General features: G+C 40.1%; 2 protein-coding genes across 6 annotated transcripts in view; both read left to right on the top strand.

The window, feature by feature from the left end:
* Positions 1–12,910, top strand: part of GFPT2 (glutamine-fructose-6-phosphate transaminase 2) — a 33,877-nt gene extending 20,967 nt beyond the window's left edge. For both annotated transcript variants that reach the window (XM_045028931.1, XM_045028932.1), the window contains exons 5-19: positions 878–936; positions 1,406–1,540; positions 2,982–3,043; positions 5,295–5,374; positions 5,948–6,065; positions 6,520–6,683; positions 7,261–7,356; positions 7,474–7,571; positions 7,967–8,087; positions 8,480–8,637; positions 8,777–8,891; positions 9,737–9,864; positions 10,644–10,811; positions 11,237–11,398; positions 12,041–12,910. In XM_045028931.1, the coding sequence (XP_044884866.1) occupies positions 878–936; positions 1,406–1,540; positions 2,982–3,043; positions 5,295–5,374; positions 5,948–6,065; positions 6,520–6,683; positions 7,261–7,356; positions 7,474–7,571; positions 7,967–8,087; positions 8,480–8,637; positions 8,777–8,891; positions 9,737–9,864; positions 10,644–10,811; positions 11,237–11,398; positions 12,041–12,085 (1,709 nt within the window). In that variant the 3' untranslated portion in view covers positions 12,086–12,910. The remainder of the gene's footprint in view (positions 1–877; positions 937–1,405; positions 1,541–2,981; positions 3,044–5,294; positions 5,375–5,947; positions 6,066–6,519; positions 6,684–7,260; positions 7,357–7,473; positions 7,572–7,966; positions 8,088–8,479; positions 8,638–8,776; positions 8,892–9,736; positions 9,865–10,643; positions 10,812–11,236; positions 11,399–12,040) is intronic.
* A 3,954-nt stretch (positions 12,911–16,864) lies between these two features.
* Positions 16,865–19,764, top strand: part of MAPK9 (mitogen-activated protein kinase 9) — an 82,115-nt gene continuing 79,215 nt past the window's right edge. For all 4 annotated transcript variants that reach the window (XM_045026695.1, XR_006581536.1, XR_006581535.1 and 1 more), the window contains exon 1: positions 16,865–16,986. The gene's annotated coding sequence lies outside the window, so the exon portion shown is untranslated. The remainder of the gene's footprint in view (positions 16,987–19,764) is intronic.

Here is a 19,764-nt window from a genome sequence, read left to right as displayed (position 1 = left end):
GTTCTAAACATATAAGGGCCAAATGCTCAAAAGTACACAGCCCCCAGCGTACTAACCTCTGTTTAAAAATCTTGCTACTTATTATGGTGCCTAAATGGGAACTGAATTCTTCTGAAAATCTGGTGCGTGATGGCTTTTATTTTTAAAGAAATTACTTTATTTTTAAATCTTCCCTTACTGTAAATGGAGTTACCCTATTTGAAAACTTCTGTCCAAACAATAAAACACCCAAGTTTCAAGTTCCAGCTGCATTAACACATTCTTTGGTTGAGACAACAGTATACGAATGGCCTATTGTCTCTTACAAATGTAATTATTTTTGGATGGTGAATTTTTAATTGGTGTACAAGGGGTCTAATCATTGCTCAGTCTGGCTAAATTGTGTATATTTAACATAATTGTTAACAAATATCTAACAAACTGTCCATAATAAACTAGTTAATAAAGATTACTGTTAATATTAATATCTAGTTGCAATATTTAATCTCCAAAATTGAGTGTGAACTCTTTCAGAAAAAAGTCAGTGGTCTTTTTAGAAAGGGCAACACTCTTCCCCCCCTCACCCGCCATAAGCCAATCAAGATATTTCTCCCACTGGCTGGCTGGGAAGAGGGGAAAAGAGATTTACAGTTTCTATTTTGGGAAGTGCTCCAATACTACTGTGGTGGTGACTGCTGTATCACTATCTCGATACTTAAGTCCTACAAGGTTGTATGTTAAAAAACAAAACTCCTAGGATTTTGTAGTTCACTCTGGAGGTGCTGCGATAAACCTTGATCTTAAAGCTCTGGAAGTAATTAATGTATTTTGTGGCTTTAAGCTTCTCACTTTAACTTTGTGTGTGTGGAGTTTTTAATTATTTTAATCTTCCCTTTAGAGTTTGTAGTTATCCATAATGGAATCATCACAAACTATAAGGACCTGAGGAAATTTCTGGTAAGTTTTATGGCAATTTGACTAATTCCCAAACTAGGAAATACAAGCAAACATGTACGGATTTCTCATGGCATTTGCATAGTGTGAATTAAAATGTGCAGCATTTGCTTTAAAAACTGTACTGCAAATGAAGCTGCCTAATAAGGATAATACCCAGGAACTGATTCAATGCAGTGCATTTGTAGCCCTTTACATGGCATGACGGGTGTTGTCTGCAAACCTCTTTGCACATTGTTGCTCATGTTCTACCCTGCTCTGTTATAGTCTCTTATCTAAATGTTCCTTTGAAAATAATGCTGTTATATTTTATTACATCTTTACACTTTGTTCAATGATTAAAAAAATATATACCAACCCAATATGATCCTCTGAGATGTGTATCTTTCTGGTGACACCAGTTAAAGGCACTTGTTGAGTTCCTGTCTGAGGAAGAAAACACTTATCTTGCCTTCAATATGTAACATTTTAGGAGACCAAAGGCTATGAGTTTGAATCTGAAACTGACACGGAAACCATCCCAAAGCTGGTCAAATACATGTATGATAACAGAGAGACTGAAGATATCAGCTTTTCAGCCTTGGTAGAGAGAGTTATTCAACAACTGGTAAGTGTGGGAATTCCATCTTTCTTGAGAAGAGGGACTGCTCATGGTGCTATTTGAATATCTTCATGAATTTATTGAATCCACCACAGAATTAAGATGCTGCAAATAACTTTTTATTTTTAAAACTTGTTTTAGTGGTTTTTATAGAGCAAGAAATTAGATTAAAACATTGGAAGCTTGAAAAACTTGGTAAATCTCAAGCTTTGTTAGTATTTTAAAGCAGCAAGGGGGATGTTGCTGCTTTTTGCTAGACAGCTTTATTTTTAAAACGCTTTTGCTTAATGTGACATTCTGTAGGTGTCAAATAGTAGTCATCCTTTTAAGGGGCCTCTTTTGCAGAGGGCAGTGATCTCAAATGCTACTGTGATTAATTCAAATACAGGTAGACTTGAATCACAGCAATGCTGAATAACTTAGTCTAGTAAAAAACCTTGGTTCCTTATTTGGAATTCAGTCTAATGTATGTATGCATGGCTTAACTGTTGGTTTAGAAATGGGAGCCTATTACTGTGTTTTGGTGAGCGAAATATTCTATAGACATAGGAATGGGCAAACTTGCACCATAAATAGTGAAATTCACTGTGCCCCATCCCACTCGCCACTGAGTCCCCCTTTCTCCTCCTTGCAGTAACTCCGTAAGATTTTCTGCAACACTAGGGCAGCAATAAACAGGAGAGAAGGATAGGATCCACAGAGAGCTAGTTAGGGGACTGGTGAATCCATCCGCATAGCCTGCCTACTCCCTTCTGTAGCTCTGTGGATTTTGCTTTTGAGCAGTTCCACACTCTGCCTATTTCATATTGTCCCTAAATGTGAGGGTCAGGAGATGGTCTTAATCTTGGTAACATGGGGCAGGAGTTTGCTCTTGCACAGTAGAGTACTTTTCAACTTCAAAGCTAGCAAACATTTTTATATAAGGCTGCTTCTGAGTGTGGTGTCTTTTTAAAAAAAAAAAATAAAATTAAAAATGGAGCCCATACTTGCACTTGATAGTAAGCAAACTAAGAACTTGTAGGACCAGAACTTTGGCCTACAAACCTGGGAGTCATCCCATGTACATCCTGTAATGCAGAACAAATGTGTATTACATGTCTAAACGTTACTGAAAATCTACAGCTGTCGGTTTTTATTGACTCTTAACGTTGTTCATGATGAGGATTGACAGCCTTTTGTGTGTATGGGGTGGAGGGAGAGGGGGGTGTTCTCTTCCTCTAATCTTTCTGGCTGTTTGTAGAGTGCACGTTTGTCTGCCTTGCATTTATTCCACTACTTCCTGGCTGACCCCTTCAAGGGGACAATTTAATTTCAGGAAAAGACTCCAGATAACCTTAAGAGCTAGACCCAAGAGGCTCCTCAGGAAGAGGGAGGGCCCAGATTAATGCAAGATGTCTCAGTCATGTAACTTATTTGGGATTTTCCCTTTTGTTTGTATCGTTTCTAGGAAGGTGCTTTTGCATTGGTTTTCAAGAGCATCCATTACCCAGGTGAAGCTGTTGCCACCAGGTTAGTGAAAATCCATTTTTAAAAAACCCATTTTCTTCATTCGTGGTGGTCTGTAATATAAAATCTCTGATCCATAAAATATGGGAACAGTCACTTCAGTATTTAGCCATTTTATTTTCTAAGTAATTATAAAAATTATTCAATCAAATACAATTTGAAAACCATTAGAAAAAATGAAATAAGGAAACTTGACTAATATTATGATGAAAACTGCACCTGTGCATAACATCCTGTATGGTTCTTGAGCTGAGATAGATAATCTTTGCAAACGGCAACTCCATTCCCTCTGAATACTTCTTCAATTGACCATTAAATACAATAGATTTTAGAGATGATGAACTAGTCTTACTTTCTAAAACAACAGAATGCTAAAGGATTACATTGTTTCACAAGTTTCATTTTGAAAGTCTGTTATAAATGCAGCCTTGGTTGTTGAGGTAATAATTGTGTAAAAACATGAATTAGCATTTTGTAAACACAACTGAAAAGCTGTCAGAACTTGGCAAACCAGACTTATTCTTGATGCATGTAACTCAGTTATTTTAGAGGGAATTGATATATATTGTATCAAGAGAAGAACTTACGAAGTCAGACACCTCGGTGTGGAATTTCCTAGCTATGCTGTAGCATGGTGGTGGGCAATCTGCAAGACATTTTGCTGATGTTGACCAGATCTGCAGGAAGCAGTGGGCCACAGGGATGTGCTGTCCACTGCTTCCCACAGATCCCATTGGCCGGGAATGGCCAACCACAGCCACTGGGAGCTGTGGGGGGCCATGCCTGTGGACAGTCAACATCAGCAAAATGTCTCGTGGCCTGCAATCAGATTACCCTCAGAGGCCGCGGGTTGCCCATCGCTGCTGTAGAGTGTCACTTGAAAAGCTCTGTTTATCTTCTGTATCCAAAGTGCTTTTAATGGGTATACTTGCTGTACTGTTTTATAACAGCCAAAAAAGGCAAGAGGGCTTGTGCACTCTTCCTTCATTCTGAATACTGTGAATCATATATTCATCCAAGCTGGCTAGAAGCCATTGAGCTAAAATGTTACACAAACACTGATCTCTAGCTCTAGTTCAAGAGACAAAACTCATGATAGTGTTTACAAACTCTGCTTTTATTTCTGAGTGGAAAAGCAACTTTCAGGAAAAAGCAAAGGCAAGCAATTTACAAAATGGTAATTCATGTTTTACACAACTGTTACCACACTTGTCAAAGACTGCTTTTTACAGTACAGCTATGTAGCCAACAGAAGCTGTGGCGTGCCGTTTGCTATAGGCATTGAGATGAAAAAAAGTCAGTCTCCTCCATGTTTTGGAACACACAAGCAAAATCCTATAACTGATGGCAAGCAGAATTTTCCATGCCAGTGTTTTATATTCTTTATTTTAGTGTTCTCTGAAACGTGGTGCTTGCATATGTGCGAATTTTTAAAATTATGAAGAACTCAACATAGTTGCTTTTAATTTGAGAACATCTCTTTAAACCTTGTGGCTCTGTATGTTGACTCTTTTTAATTGAGGTTAAAAAAATGGACTGGTTTCAAGCGTAGTCTAGTGACTTAATGTGGGGTATGATCCATCTGGCTTAGAAAAGTGATAGAATTCTGCTTTGCCTCCTAACATCACAAGTCCATAGGCACAGTAATTAGGGTCCTGCCTTTGAGAGGAAGAAAGGCAAAACAAATCCCTAATTATACAGTGATTATTGGGCTTACTGCTGTCTCATTTCAGAGGCAGAGAAGTGTAACTTTTATCTGTAGAAAAGAGCAGCTTCTTGAGTGTGTAGTATAAAGGGATCCAACTACTGCTTTAAAGATTCACTCCTATACATTTCCATATGTGCTATGGAGGAGAGCAGCCTAGATGATACAGTGAGGGCGATCTCCCAGCGGCACTTGGCCCTCAGCAGCGGCAGGAAGGAGGCAGGGATGCGTACTCTAGGGCAGGACAAGCCCTAGGCACCAGATACTGCACCAGCAGCAGCCATAGCTGCTGCACTGGCAGCAAGGGGATGTGGCCATCTAAGATTATAACATGCCTTCCCTTAAGAGGAGTGGTTGTAGGTGGGGAAACTGTGAGTTACAGTTGCATCATTCCCAATATATCCTGCCGCAAGGGTGTGGTTGGAGCATCTGCCTCCCTATGGAATAAGAAGGGGTGTTGCCTTTCAACTCTGCAGATGTCTATTTTATACAGGGTAGGTTCTCTGATTAAGGACTTCCTAGCTAACTTGCTCATCCTTGCATTCACAGGCGAGGGAGTCCTCTACTCATTGGAGTTCGCAGCAAATACAAGCTTTCCACTGAACAGATTCCTATCTTGTATAGGACATGTAAGTTATAACTAGCTTATCTGTTTGTTTTTCAAGATACGTAACATAAATTCATTTCAAGTCACATTAAGTCCTTTAGAAGAGAATAGGTTAACTTCTGTACCTTAAAACCATCAACAGATGCTCAAAGTGAAAATACCCAATTTTGTATTACTATTATTTAATGTCCATTTGAGAGGGGGACTACTTAAATGCAGGTTTCAGAGTAACAGCCGTGTTAGTCTGTATCCGCAAAATGAACAGGAGTACTTGTGGCGCCTTAGAGACTAACAAATTTATGCTGAAATAAATTCGTTAGTCTCTAAGGTGCCACAAGTACTTGCGGGTTTTTTTTACTTAAATGCAGTGTCTCTCCTTGCTACCAGGTCGTCTGGACAAAATACATGGTCCTACATTACACAGAGTATTCAACTCAAAATTCTAAAAAATGCAGGTTTCCTCTTAGAAATGGTGATCATCACTTTTTTTGTGATATCTTGAGCTGTGTAGTTCACAACCTATTTCAAATCTTTTGGGTTCTGCATTTCAGATTGGTCTATATATTGAACTTGTCTCATTTTATTTAATCACTAGGCAATATTGAGAATGTGAAGAACATATGCAAGACGCGAATGAAAAGACTGGATAGTTCTACCTGCCTTCATGCTATTGGAGATAAAGCAGTAGAATTTTTCTTCGCTTCTGATGCGAGGTAACGAGCGCTTGTATTTTTTGGTTTGCCCTGCAGCAGTGATAAAGTCAGTTTGACACCTTATCTGTTGGTTCTCTGCTGTTCTTTTGTGATTTGGAGGTAGGCTGTTTTATCATGGAGATTTGGGAAGCCCAACTGGTAATTAGTCTAGTCTACTTATTTGATTAGGATGGGAAAACTTATACCAGATGTGGGAAAGAGCTTTTAATAGAACACCACCAATTTTTGAGTCATAGGCTGGTGATACTTGCCAATCTCTAGCCTTTCTGCCGCTGATGTAAAATATATCTAATGCAAGTAGTCAAAGCAAGTTTAAGCAGCAACTACCACCAGCAAAGTATGTGTAGCTGGAATGGAGGGTAGCTTTGGTTTTTTTAATCATACTTCTGCTATCCACTGAAACATTGTTCCAAATATAAATCTGCTTCTTCTCTATTTGCCTGTCTTTCTGTAGTGCTATCATTGAACACACCAACAGAGTAATTTTCCTAGAAGATGATGACATTGCAGCAGTGGCTGATGGGAAACTTTCTATTCATCGGCTAAAACGTTCAGCTAGTGATGACCCCTCTCGAGCCATCCAGACCTTGCAGATGGAATTGCAGCAAATCATGAAAGGTAAGTTGGAACATCTACAAATATAGTCTATTCAAAGGTGAACAGTCTTCCTGATATTGGAGTGTGGGGGATTTATACCCCAAGAAAATTACCATCTGATCATGTCATGACTTGCACCTGTTTCTAGCACTTGAAAGTCCTCCCTGGAAGCTGGCAATCCCAGGACATCTGACCAAATGGAGGATAGGGAGTACTACCTACCCTGTAGAGGATATCAAATTTGTGCCCTAGGTAGTTTTTAATTTTTAATGTGTTCAGTACTCGTAAGCCTGGACTGATCTGACAAAGCTATAACACAACACATCAGAACTTTGATTACAAAGAAACTATTTTTGTTCAACTTCCTCAAACACATTTATTAGATTGTCCTTTTTAGGGAAAACTAATCACATTAAATGGAGCAAATGGCCTAGTCTTCTTCCCTCCCCTATCCCTAAACCTCCATCCAGGCACAACTGAGATGAGATGTTACATTAACGCTTTGTCCAAACCAGCACACTTCTACAGGTCATTCTAAAAGTTGACTCTGTAATTGAAATAACAAAAACAACTGAAACCTTTGTGTTTGTCTAAACAGGTAACTTCAGTGCTTTCATGCAGAAGGAAATCTTTGAACAACCGGAATCTGTTGTCAATACCATGAGAGGCAGGGTGAATTTTGAGACCAAAACAGGTAGCTTGGAACATTTAATTATTGAAGTTTTGTTGGCTTATAACAAACATTTAACACATTGGCTTAATAATAAAATCCCTGGCTGAAGTATACTTTTGTTGTTGTTCTTGACTACAGTTCTGTTGGGTGGTCTGAAGGACCACTTGAAAGAGATCAGAAGATGCCGACGACTGATCATTATTGGCTGTGGGACCAGTTATCATGCTGCAATAGCTGTACGTTCAACCCGCTCTAAAATATATGGAATACTTAGCTTTGATTCAGAGAACAGCTTTCTTTCTTAAGCCCTTGGCATGAGTCTGAAAATAGACGTATCTTTCTTTCCCCTTTTTCTCTGCACCTGACACAGTGTTAAACACTTTGTTTTAATGCAGATTTACTATGATCTACCATGCCAGAAATTAAACTTCTGCTCCTTGATGTTACTTATTAAAACTGATCAGTAATTACAGCTGCCCTATCTTCTATAACAGGAATAAATAAAATATTTTTCTTACTAAGTTTTGTAAATATACTCATCCTTGTCATTCTCTTCCCCCACCCCCTAAAACTGTAAAGTATTGATTATGGATGGCAGTATTAACAAGTGTCTTGTGCTTATTGAATATAGACCCGACAAGTGTTGGAAGAGTTGACAGAGCTGCCTGTGATGGTGGAACTTGCTAGTGACTTTCTGGATAGAAACACTCCTGTATTCAGGGATGATGTGTGCTTTTTTATAAGTCAGTCAGGTGAGTTGCCTTGACTGTTCATCCCTATCTGAATGGAGGCCTGTAGCAAAGCATAAAAAAATCCAGTAAATAAAAAATATTTGTTTGAATGTCTTAATTTGAAGTAAAACAAGGGAGGTTAATGATTAAAGGTACCAGAGGCTCTATATTGGATGCAAATCTTGCTTTTCAAATCAGTGGCATGAATCAAAAGTAGAAACAGCTTGTGAATAATGCTTACATGAGGTTTCAGTGTAAATGTTTTCACTCATGATTACAAACATTTTTTGTTGTGCACAACTGGATTCAATTGGTTAGAGCCTGAAGTAAGCTTGAATATGACAGATTTAAAGTTTCCCAGTGCTCTTGCTGTTCTGTGTTTAAATTTAAATGTCAAACTGCTTATTCTGTAGGTGAAACTGCAGATACGCTTATGGCCTTGCGGTATTGTAAGGATCGTGGGGCTCTGACGGTTGGCATTACAAACACTGTGGGAAGCTCAATATCCAGGGAGACTGACTGTGGTGTGCATATCAATGCAGGCCCTGAAATAGGAGTGGCAAGCACAAAGGTAACTCTGTTCACTGTGGCTTTTTATACCTTTTTTCCTCCATGAAATCCAATCAAAATCTTAATATATTGGTGGTTAAGATATAGGTTGCATTAAGCAGTCAAGTCTGTAAGAGTTAACGTTCTGCTTTTGTCTGCAGGCTTACACCAGCCAGTTCATCTCTCTTGTAATGTTTGGCCTCATGATGTCTGAAGACAGAATTTCTTTGCAGAATAGGAGACAGGAGATCATCAGTGGGCTGCAAACGTTACCTGGTATATGTGAAGTTCATACTTTTTACTATTCCAAGTATTGGTGCATTAGAGCTCATTAGTGCACTGAGATTTCCCTCATTCTGAAATACAATCCTTTGAAGTAAAGTGATATTAACTTGGTTTCAAGTAGCACTTCTGTCTCTGTATAATCCTTTCTCCTGCTACCTGACTTTTAAAATCACATTCCAACTTAGTTTCTCTTTCCTATGGCTTCATGAATAGGGTGACCAGACAGCAAATGTGAAAAATCGGGACGGGGTGGGGGGGCAATAGGAGCCAATATAAGAGAGAGACCCCAAAATCGGGACTGTCCCTATAAAATCGGGACATCTGGTCACCCTATTCATGAAAAGTATGCATAATAAGGAAAACAGATTGATTGTTGTAAAACTCTGAAGCTGACGTATACTCAGAGCTGTCATATAAATGGACACCAAGTAAATAAATTGGAAAACCAAGAAATGTCTTACTCTAAAATGTAAATTGTAGTGAATAACTTTTTTTTGGATACAGGTTCCTTTTAAAGTAACTTTTAGAGTACTATTTTGTTTAAATCATTGCTGAAATAAATCAAGCCTATACAAAACAGGTTTCAGAAAGAATTATAAAAGTATATTTAAAAATAGTAAATGGATCATGTGGAAACTAGATTGAATAAGACCTTTTAAGAAGGCTGGACAGAGACGACTGGATTCATAACTTTGCAGTTTCGTAAATAAGTTTAAATTCATACAATTGAGTCCATCTGTTACTGCTTCATTGAAACAGATTGAAATTCTGTTAAACTAGTAAACATGGAATAATGGCATTTATGCTACATTCTCTTTTATTATATGATCTGATAGAGATGATTAAAGAAGTCTTGTCCTTGGATGAGAAGATACATGACTTGGCCCTTGAACTGTACAAACAGAGATCGCTCTTGGTTATGGGTCGTGGCTATAACTATGCCACTTGCCTGGAAGGAGCATTGGTGGGTATGCTTGTGAAAACTTACGGTCCTATTTACCTGTTGTTGTTTTTTTGTTTGTTTGTTTTTAAATAGTTTTTCTTCTTTTTCCTATGATTACATCTTTGGATTAGAATTAACTGTACCAGTTATTTTGGCTATCAACTTTTAATTCTATCACTCCCCTGCCCATTGCTTTTTGTTCCATCTGCAAATGTAACTGTATACAGGCAAACATAATTTATAGCTATTTAAAAACCTCACAAAACATGTATATGGCTAAGGAAAAAATGTGTGAATCTTTCATGCTGCACCATCTTGGCAGTAAACCTCTCACTAGGACTATCAGATGATACAGTATGTCTGGTCAGAAATAATCACCATTCATCAAAGATTTGACTGATTCTAAAATATAAACCTGAGAACTGTCTCTAACTCTGGCCACTTTTAACACATCTCAATCTGTATTTCAAATTTCTTTGACTAACCCTAGTCACTCCTACCCCATCTGGCTATTTTTTTTTTTTGCCCCAGTCAAAGACTCCCATTGACTTCTTCTGTCAGACATAACTCATGAAATGACTCCACCACTTCTAGACATGGAAATTAAGATAATTTTGCCAAAAATAAGTTTGGGAATTAGTTTGTCTTAAGAGGAAATAAATCAATTTCTGAAAAGAGCCATTAAATATGGAAATAAGGTAACAAGTTAATTTTAAACAGCTGACATTCAGTTTTGTATCTGTTTTTGCCCTCTGAGGTTTACCTGTTTTGCCCTTAATGCTCTGGCATTTGCTTTCTAGAAAATCAAGGAGATCACGTACATGCACTCCGAAGGTATCCTGGCTGGTGAATTAAAGCATGGACCACTGGCTCTTATAGATAAACATATGCCTGTTATCATGGTAATTATGAAGGATCCCTGCTTCACCAAGTGCCAGAATGCACTGCAACAGGTCATTGCTCGACAGGTAAGCTGTCTAGTGAGCACTGTATCATGTGGAGAGATGTTCTGCATGTTGAAATATACTACTGATCACACTTCAGAAACAGAATGTGATGGTGATTTTTGTCTAATCATCAAATCAGATGCATTTACCATATGATTATAATATAACATTAAAAGTTGACAGCAGTGGTGAAGAGTGACTTGTAAAAATGCAGTTGGAATAATAATAAAGCTGTATATGGTGCTGAAGTCAAAATCTTGATTAAATTAAAAATACCACCATGTAAACAAGCACCTAGTTTCCTATAATATAAACCTGCATTGACATGTTTCTTTCTGTGTTTGAGTAATACTTTCAAAATATACTTTAGGTATTTCAGAAACCAGCAACATACACTCCAAAAAAGTTGTATGTCACCACTCTTCATTATTACATTTTATTTATAGGGTCGCCCAATTATTCTGTCTTCTAGAGAAGATACTGAAAGTTCAAAATTTGCATACAAAACTATTGAGCTGCCACACACAGTTGACTGTCTCCAAGGAGTCTTGAGTGTTATTCCCCTACAGCTGCTTTCATTCCACTTGGCTGTTCTTAGAGGATATGATGTAAGTGTCTTCTGTATTTTGGTACTGCAGTTAGAGAAACATGCTTGTGAACTTTCTCCTACCAGCCTAAAGAGAGGAATAGTAAATGTATGTTAAAAAGGGAATAGCTGTGCTCTAGTTAGTTAAGACAGAATTTCAGTACAAGTCGCCTAACTTAAACTGCTTTTAACTGAAGTATAAAAATTCCATTTTCAAGAGAGTGAAATTGAGCAAATGATCAGTCATTAGAGTGCAGACTTCTGTCTATTTTCAGGAAATATTTCCAGGGTAAGTGAAATTTATTCAAGGAGCATGTGCGATACATTTTCATAAAAATGACTAAGAACATTGATCTCGGAATGGTGCCATTCTTGGAGAGTCTGTTCCAATACCTGTCTTAAAATTTATCTCATGATAGAGTGTTTTATCATAGTAATACATATATTCAAGGAGGGATGGATTGTAAGGCAGCTTTTGACTTCTTTGTGGATTTAAAATTTCAAATTTTTTTGAAATTAATATTCTTGTGCATTCACTGGTGTTAGGACAGATGGGCAGCAGAATTCATTGATACATGCATGTGTGCACGCAAATTGAATTAATTCAACAAATGTAGAAGATTGCTTTAGCTACCAGATTCTGAAAATCTGTTATTCATTCCAGGTGGACTTTCCAAGAAATCTGGCCAAATCTGTGACTGTGGAATAAACAACCCACAACAGTGTGATATTTTTTTCACCGAAGTTCTAAATTTTACTCCTGTTTTTAATTGATAGTTACATGACATTAAGTGGAATGATACCATAACTGGAAAGTTTTGGGGACCGTTTTTAACTTGTTTTAAATATTGTTTTAAAAGCTTTTGATGTGCCTTGTACCCAAGTGCTTTTGCTTATGGCAAATGTTCCTCTAAATCCTAAAAATTGCCAAAGAAGAGAGAAATAATTGTTTACACAGGTATAATGAATGAACTTTTTTACTACTGTGCAATATATATAATATATACAGCTCTGGTCAGAGTAACTGTGAACATTTTTGGCCAACACTACTTAACTAGTTTTAAAGACAAAGTATTTATAAGTACAATTGTATAGCTTTTTAAATTATTTTTTTTAGTATGTTGCTTATCTGTAGCATTGGTAATGCCCAGAATGTAAATTCTGAGCATGTAACTTTTTTATTAATTTGTGTACAGTCACTTTTTTTTAAATTTTATCTTTGAACTGGAAATCTGTGGCCTTTGAGGGTTTCCCTTCCTCACCCTTTTTTCTCCTAGCTTTTCTAGACTTTCCACTGCACCTAATATTTCTTTGTTAATCATCTTTTTTCCCCACCCCTCTTCTGTGGCTGAAAAGTCCCAAGGACACCTTCAGACTTATCTAAATCAGATCAACAGTTTGATTCATGTGCAGTCCCACCTTCATATCCATGGAATGTACTGTGCAACAAAATAAGGGAACTGGATATTTTCAAGTGGGTTACAATTCTTCTGTTAAAAGATTGTACAATCAAATTTCTATGCAATTAAAGAAAATAAAGAATGTAAACTCTTCTCGTATGTGTGAAATCTTTTTACCTTACCTGATTCCTGCCCCTTCCGAACTGGTGATGAAAGAAACAAATGAATATACATTAACTACTCTTCAGTACAATATCATCTGCTTTTCCAGCTTTGCAGATAATTTTTCTTAATCTTTGTACTATCAGACTATTAAAACATTACTCATTTTTCATTCTTGCAAAAAAAGTGAAAGTGCTGTCCAAGGCTTCATTTTTAGAGAATAGTCTTGTGCTTAAGACAGTGGACAGGATTTCAAAATCTGGGTTAAACTATGCTACAGACTTTTTGTGGCATTGGACAAGTCACCCAATCTCTGTGCTTCAGTGCCTTGTTTGTAAAATGAGCATAATTTTACATTTCTCCCACCTTTTGTGTGTCTTGCCTCCTTAGACCTCAGACTCTTACTGTATGTACAATACTCAGCACAATAGAGGCTTCAATCCCAGTTGAATTATTTCCTTTTGAGGTACATACACAGCTAAAGCTTAACTATTTGCAGTAATTAATTTATACAAAAATGTCTTACGAGTGTCTTACGATAAGTAGAGTAGGAGTAGAGAGGTTATTTTTACCTCTATTTGGCACTGATGTGACTGCTGCTGGAATGCTATGTTCAGTTTGGTGCCCGCAATTCAAGAAGGATGTTGATAAATTGGAGAGAGTTCAGAGAAGATTCATGAATGATTAAAGGATTAGAAAACATATCTTTATGGTGATAAAGCTTTTTGAGTCTCTCCTTATCTTAACACAGAGAAGGTAAGGAGTAACTTGATTGATCTACATGTACCTACATGGGGAGGGGGGAAATATTTAATAATGGGCTCTGCAGTCTAGTAGAGAGGTGTACGTGAGCCAGTGGCTCAAAGTTGAAGCTAGACAAATTCAGACTGGAAATACGGCATACATTTTTGACAGTGAAGGTAATTAACCATTGGAACAATTTACCATGGGTCACGGTGGAGTCTCCCTTGCTGACAATGTTAGAAAAACATCCAATCTTTATCTTAAAGAGAAGCTCTAGGAATTATTTGAGGGACATTCTGTGGCCTATGTTATACAATCCAGATTAGATCATCACAATGGTCTCTTCTGGTCTTGGAATCTATGTTGCAATACTGTATCATGGGAACTCAAGCCCAGCTGCAGCATGTTAATATCAATGGCAAATCCTATCCTCTGTAGTCTCACTGATTATAATCCAGAAGTCCAGCTTTGAAGGATAGATGACCTGATCTTCAGATATAGTGTCCCTTTAAAATAGGCAGTGTACCATAGAATCCATTTATAGTGTGCTACTTCTGTAGTTAAACTTTTTTTATAGCAAATATGAAAAACAGATTTTTTTGGTAATACAGACAATTGTACCTAATCTTTTAATAATGTCTGATCTTAAACCAGCGTGGATACAAATCAATGCTTTAAAAAAACATTGGATTTTTTTTATAAAAAGTTTTTTCCTCAAAAAACTTATCTAAAGATAGTTTGAGCTATAATGCATCTTACTTAAAAGATCTCATCATGGAATAGGGATTATAAATTAGAATTCTATAGTATGAGACGACATATTCATGTAATGTTTAAGAAAAGTTTCTAAATGAGTTCCAATAGTTCATGGATTAGGGACCCAATCTTATGGGGTTCCACAGGCTTGTGTATAAATTATTTAGGTTAATCTTTCTATCTACCCAATGGGACTCAGTGCTCAGTCTAGAAGATACCATCAGAGATGCTTAGTTTTGCAGTTCTCAAACTGTGGATTTGTCTCTCCAGAGGGAACATGGTTGTTAATAGCAATGTTTTTAAAAAAAAAATAAATATAGAGGTGAGAAATAACAGACCTCAACTCTGTTGTCCCTCTGCAAATGTGTGTACTCAAAGTCAATCCCTTACCTCTCAAAGTGCAAAGCTTCAAAAAGTTCAATGAATACAAGATTGTTGGGGGTGGAATAGATCTGTATAAGGGGGAAGAGTCTGAGAAGAGAGGGACATATGCTTGTTTTGTTAAAATAATGTTTGTTGTTGAAGAGAAAAATCCAGAATACTTAACATATTTTTAGTTAAATAAAACCATTTAAATATCTATCTAGTGATGTTTGCCTCCTAATACAGCATGGCAAGAAAATCCTCCAAATATTAACGGTAGAACTATCTCCAATTCTACAGGTTATCTCCCAATGACTTCATAAATATCTGCTTCAGTTACCTATGGTAAATGAAATAACCAAACACTCATTTTCTGCTATAGCTGTAAAACTAATCTGAAAAGTTTTCAAAATAAATCAGTTTAAAAATGTATAGTATGTACCTTCTAAAACTGAAACCTACATCTGACTTGTGAAGAATATGTATTAAGGTTATAACAACCAAGAAGAATGCACTTTTATGTAGAAAACCATGATTAAATTGAGTCTTCCTGACTAGTAATTTAAATCAAATCCACCCTGTCTTAAACTAGACATATTTCCAAAAATTTTGCATTTCACCTTTAATATTATGTAAACAGAGTTGTGGACTAGCACTATTGAGCTATTATAAACCTCAAGGGAATGTGGTAACTAAGAGTGAAGTACTCTACTGGGTTGTCACATCAGAACATTCAAGAATTACCTTAATTTAAGTTTTTTATTGTGATTTTAATGGCTCACATACGTTCTCGTCAAGAAATTATTTTTGTATATACATACAAGACATCTTGCAGGGTTGCTTTTAAGTAGAGATGTTTTGATACTTACACATTTTAATGTCTTGTTAGTGGTACAATAGCTTGTAGTAGTTTCTGATAAATAGTTCTTAAGCAGGGTTTGTTTTACTTTTCAAAACAGATTTTCACTGTATTTTTTTTTTTTTTTTTTTTTTTTAAAGGCATGGGTGCCAATGGCATCTGTTAACAGAATTTTTTTTGGCAGGTGGTGGGAAGGACCTCATGTTTATTGAGCAGCTAGTTTTCTTGTATTGCAAAAAAGTGCAGTAATTAAGGCAAGTTGACAACTAGTTAGTAAAGCACATTAATTCAGGTGTTTAAAACGGTTTTTTAAAATTAGTGAGGGGAGATGAGGTAGAGGTGGAAATGATCGCTAAGGGTAGATTGTGTCAAGATTTTTTTTCCCCTTTTGGTCAGTAGCTGCTCTAAAAAGCAAGCAGTCTTGAGGGTGAGGTCAGGAGGGAAGAAGTGCAGAAGAGCAGGCTTGTAATGTAGATGGGGGGGGGGGGAGAGAGAGAGAAAGAGGCCCAAATATTCCCCTCACTTACTTTGCTTTCAATGCTCAGGCATTGCTTACGATAAATCTAAAACATAGCATTCTAAACCAATGCTGCAGATTACAATAGCCATTAATAATTTTTTTTGAATGGGCAGGGGCTGACCCCATGAGGACCTCCTCCCCCTTTTTTTTGTGGTAACTAAATATGGTTGCCATGTGTTACAGAATTAACTGGAGAGGCTCCACGGTGGCAGAGTGATCACATCCCACCACTGTCTCCTAAAAACATGGATGGAAAGTGACCACAGCATCTTGTGATGCAATGAGCACCAAGTGCCATCCTGACAGCAGGGGATGGCATCACTTTGTGGCAACAGGAGGGTCTACCCTGACTGCACCTTATGGCAGTTAGTGGTGAAGGGTTGACATCAGTGCCCTGACAATGGTGCTTTACCCTGAAGTGAGGGTGTCAAGCATCTCATGAGGACACTGTGGGGTGAGGTGATATCACACTGACTCTAACATAAATTGATGACATCAGCACGAGGCGGCAGCGAGCTAACTGAAACCAACCAACCCCACAACCTCCCCGCCTCTACTGCAGCAGCCCCCTGCGCCTCCTCTTCCTTATGTAGTGGCGATCGGGTCCCGCCTCCGCAGGCTGATTGGCTGCGGCCGGCAAGCACTGAGCGGCGATTGGGCAGTGTGGCTGCTCGTCAGCGGGTCCGGACCTGGCGCGGCCCGTGAGGGGGCCGCGACGAGAGGCCATTGTGGCGAGGGAGGCCTTGGGAGGTGGAGGAGCGAAGCCGCTACCGCGGGACCCAAGCGCCGAGCCTCAGGAGCAGACGGTGAGGGAGGGAAGGAGGAGAGGGCAGCGGGAAGGGGAAACTGCGGCCGGGCGGTTTCTGTAGCCGGGCGGAAGAGGGGGGAGGGGCGAGTCTCCAGGCCTGGGGGCCAGTTATGTGGGGACGTGAGCCCGAGACCCTCGCCCGCCTCCCCGTGCGGGTCCGGCTGGCCGAGCCCGCGCCCCTTAGCGCGGAGCTGTCACCGAAACTTTCCCTGTTGTCCCGCCTTGCCCGGCGGGCCGTGGCTGGGGCTCGGCTCGAGGCGGTGCCCCTGGAGCTGCCCCGCAGAGGGCCGGGGCTGGGTTTTCGCCCGGCGGCCTCCCCCGCCCCGGTGCCGCAGTCTGTCAGAGCCCGGGCCCGCCGGCCGCGAGCGCCTGCCCTCGGTTCGCATCCTCCGTCCTGCTGCAGGCGGCAGCAGAAACCGTCTCAGCTGGATGCCCGCCCGCCTCGGGGGTGCTCAGCCTCGTGCCCCCCCCGGGGGGGGGCGTTAGTAGCCGGACTACGGGGTGCGGGGAAGGAATTCCCCCCCCCGGGCTAATAAACTCTATGGGGAATTCATTGTTAATAGGCTTCCCCAGAGCACCCGAGCAGTGACAGGTCGGGGACTTAAGGACTGAGATGTTGGTCTAGTTGTCTTGCTTCTGTGCAAGGGCCCCCTGTTTTAAAAGGAGCTCGTCTTCTCGGGGCAACTGGTATATTATTGGCAGGGCGCCAGTCTGCGTTTCTGGAACATTAAATCGGTATAAAAGCCCTTTGCAGCTTGAGCAGCGTACGTTGAGTATGACTGATCTGGAAAAAGGTGTCATCCCAAATGATCAATTGGCAGTGTTGCTCAAAGTGTAAAAATGTGATTAAAATTGACCTATCAACATGACTTCAGCTCTCTGTTTGCTGAACCAGAATAATTTCACAACAGAAAAAGATTTTTTGTTTTTAAAGATGCTCTCTTTAAATCTGTTAAATCACTATGTGGCAGCGTAATCTGGTATAGAGAAACAGCCCTGGGAAGCTGAGGTCCACCCTGTTGTCACTGGGTGTACTGCTAAAATGTGCTTTAGAGGTAGTTGTTGACTAGCCTTTTGCTTGGAGAATGAGTACAATCACTGCAGCAGTCTAGAACAGAGGTGGGCAAACTACAGCCGCAGGACCGTCTGGTCCGGCTCCTGAGCTTCTGCCCCAGGAGGCTAGCCCCCGGCCCCTCCTCTGCTGTTCCCCTTCCCTCGCAGCCTCAGCTCACTCCGCTGCCGGCACAGTGCTCTGTGCAGCGGGGCTGCGAGCTCCTGGGACAGCGCAGCTGCAGAGCCGGGGCCTGACCTGGTGCTATGAGCTGCGCGGTGGTGTCGCTGGCTCCCGCCCCCAGGCGGCGCAGCTGCCTGTCTTGGTGCTCTGGGCGGCGCAGCTGCAGCGCCGCCAGCCACCAGTGGTCCAGGCAGCACGGTAATGGGGCAGGGAGCAGGGGGAGTTGGATAGAGGGCAGGGGAGTTTGGGGTGGTGCTCAGGGGGGTAGGGGTGTGGATAGAGGTTGGGGTGGTCAGAGGTGGGGAACGGGGGTTGAATGGGGCAGGAGTCCCAGGGGGGCTGTCAGGGGGTGAGAAGCAGAAAGGGTTGGATGGGGGGCAGGGCTGGGCCAAATCTGGCTGTTTGGGGAGGCACAGTCTCTGCTAACCAGCCCTCCATGCAATTTTGGAAACCTGATGTAGCCCTCAGGCCAAAAAGTTTGCCTGACCCTGGTCTAGAAGTTTTAGTTGCTAAACGTCTAATCTGAAGGTATTTTGACTCTTTAGGAGTGTATACCATTTCATTCTAACTGCTTGACAATTATTGGTTTCTTGTATCTTATGTATGTTACGTCTGTTTTGTTAGTTGTCATAACTACTACATTTCAGTAGTAGTTCAACTGAATAGATTTCAACACTAGAAGGGATAATTATAATCATCTAGTCTGGTATGACCTATTGCTATACAATATATACCAGCTGTGAAAGAACTTTACCTTCAGAACTAAGATGCTTTCTCAACTTACTGCTTTTCAATTCACTGTCAAGGTTATTAGGTTAAAAACTGATTATCCCAAAAAGTCTAACATTCTAGAGTGTTCAGAGTCATGATTGGGGCCAAGAGTGGGTCTGCAGCGGGCTGGGAGCAGGCCTGCGGCTGGTGTGCCAGGAGCAGAACTGCGGCTAGGAGTGGGGCTGGAACTGTGGCCAGGAGCAGGGGGCCATAGGTGGGAGAAGGGCTGCGGAGGAGTGGGGGCTGAAGCTGGGGCAGCGTCTGGGAATAGAGCCAGGGGCAGGACTGGAACTGGGGGGCCACGGTTGAGAATGGAGCCGGAGCCATGGCTGGGAGCTGGTGTCTGGACCTGGGCTGGAGTAGAGTGGGGGTCAGAGCAGATTGGGGACCACTGACCTACCAGTAAGGTACATGCTAGGTTTAAGTGCATTTATGGTACAAAAAATGATAGTTAAAAACCAAAAAATGACACTGAAACTTTCCATATCTTGTTTCTGTGACTTCACCTTTTCATTTTATAAACTTACAAATTTTATCTAACTACCAGTATTAGAATCTCAGCCTGTGATTTAAAAATCGAGTTATGCTCCTTGAGATTCTTTGCCCTTCACTGCCAGCAATAAAGATTCTTCAACAAAAATATAAACATCAATTTTGTAGAAGTGCCTTTCTCCAGACCTGTATTTAGAGTGAAATACTAACAGTAGTAACTTGGTATGTCTATGAAATAAGCAGATGTGACTTGAAGATATACAGAGAATGGATCTGTTT

The sequence above is a fragment of the Mauremys mutica genome, chromosome 8, assembly GCF_020497125.1.
Source record: "Mauremys mutica isolate MM-2020 ecotype Southern chromosome 8, ASM2049712v1, whole genome shotgun sequence".
Lineage (NCBI taxonomy): Eukaryota > Metazoa > Chordata > Testudines > Geoemydidae > Mauremys > Mauremys mutica.
The sequence above is the reverse complement of the archived record's forward strand: the minus strand, read 5'-3'. Positions and strand labels throughout refer to the sequence as shown.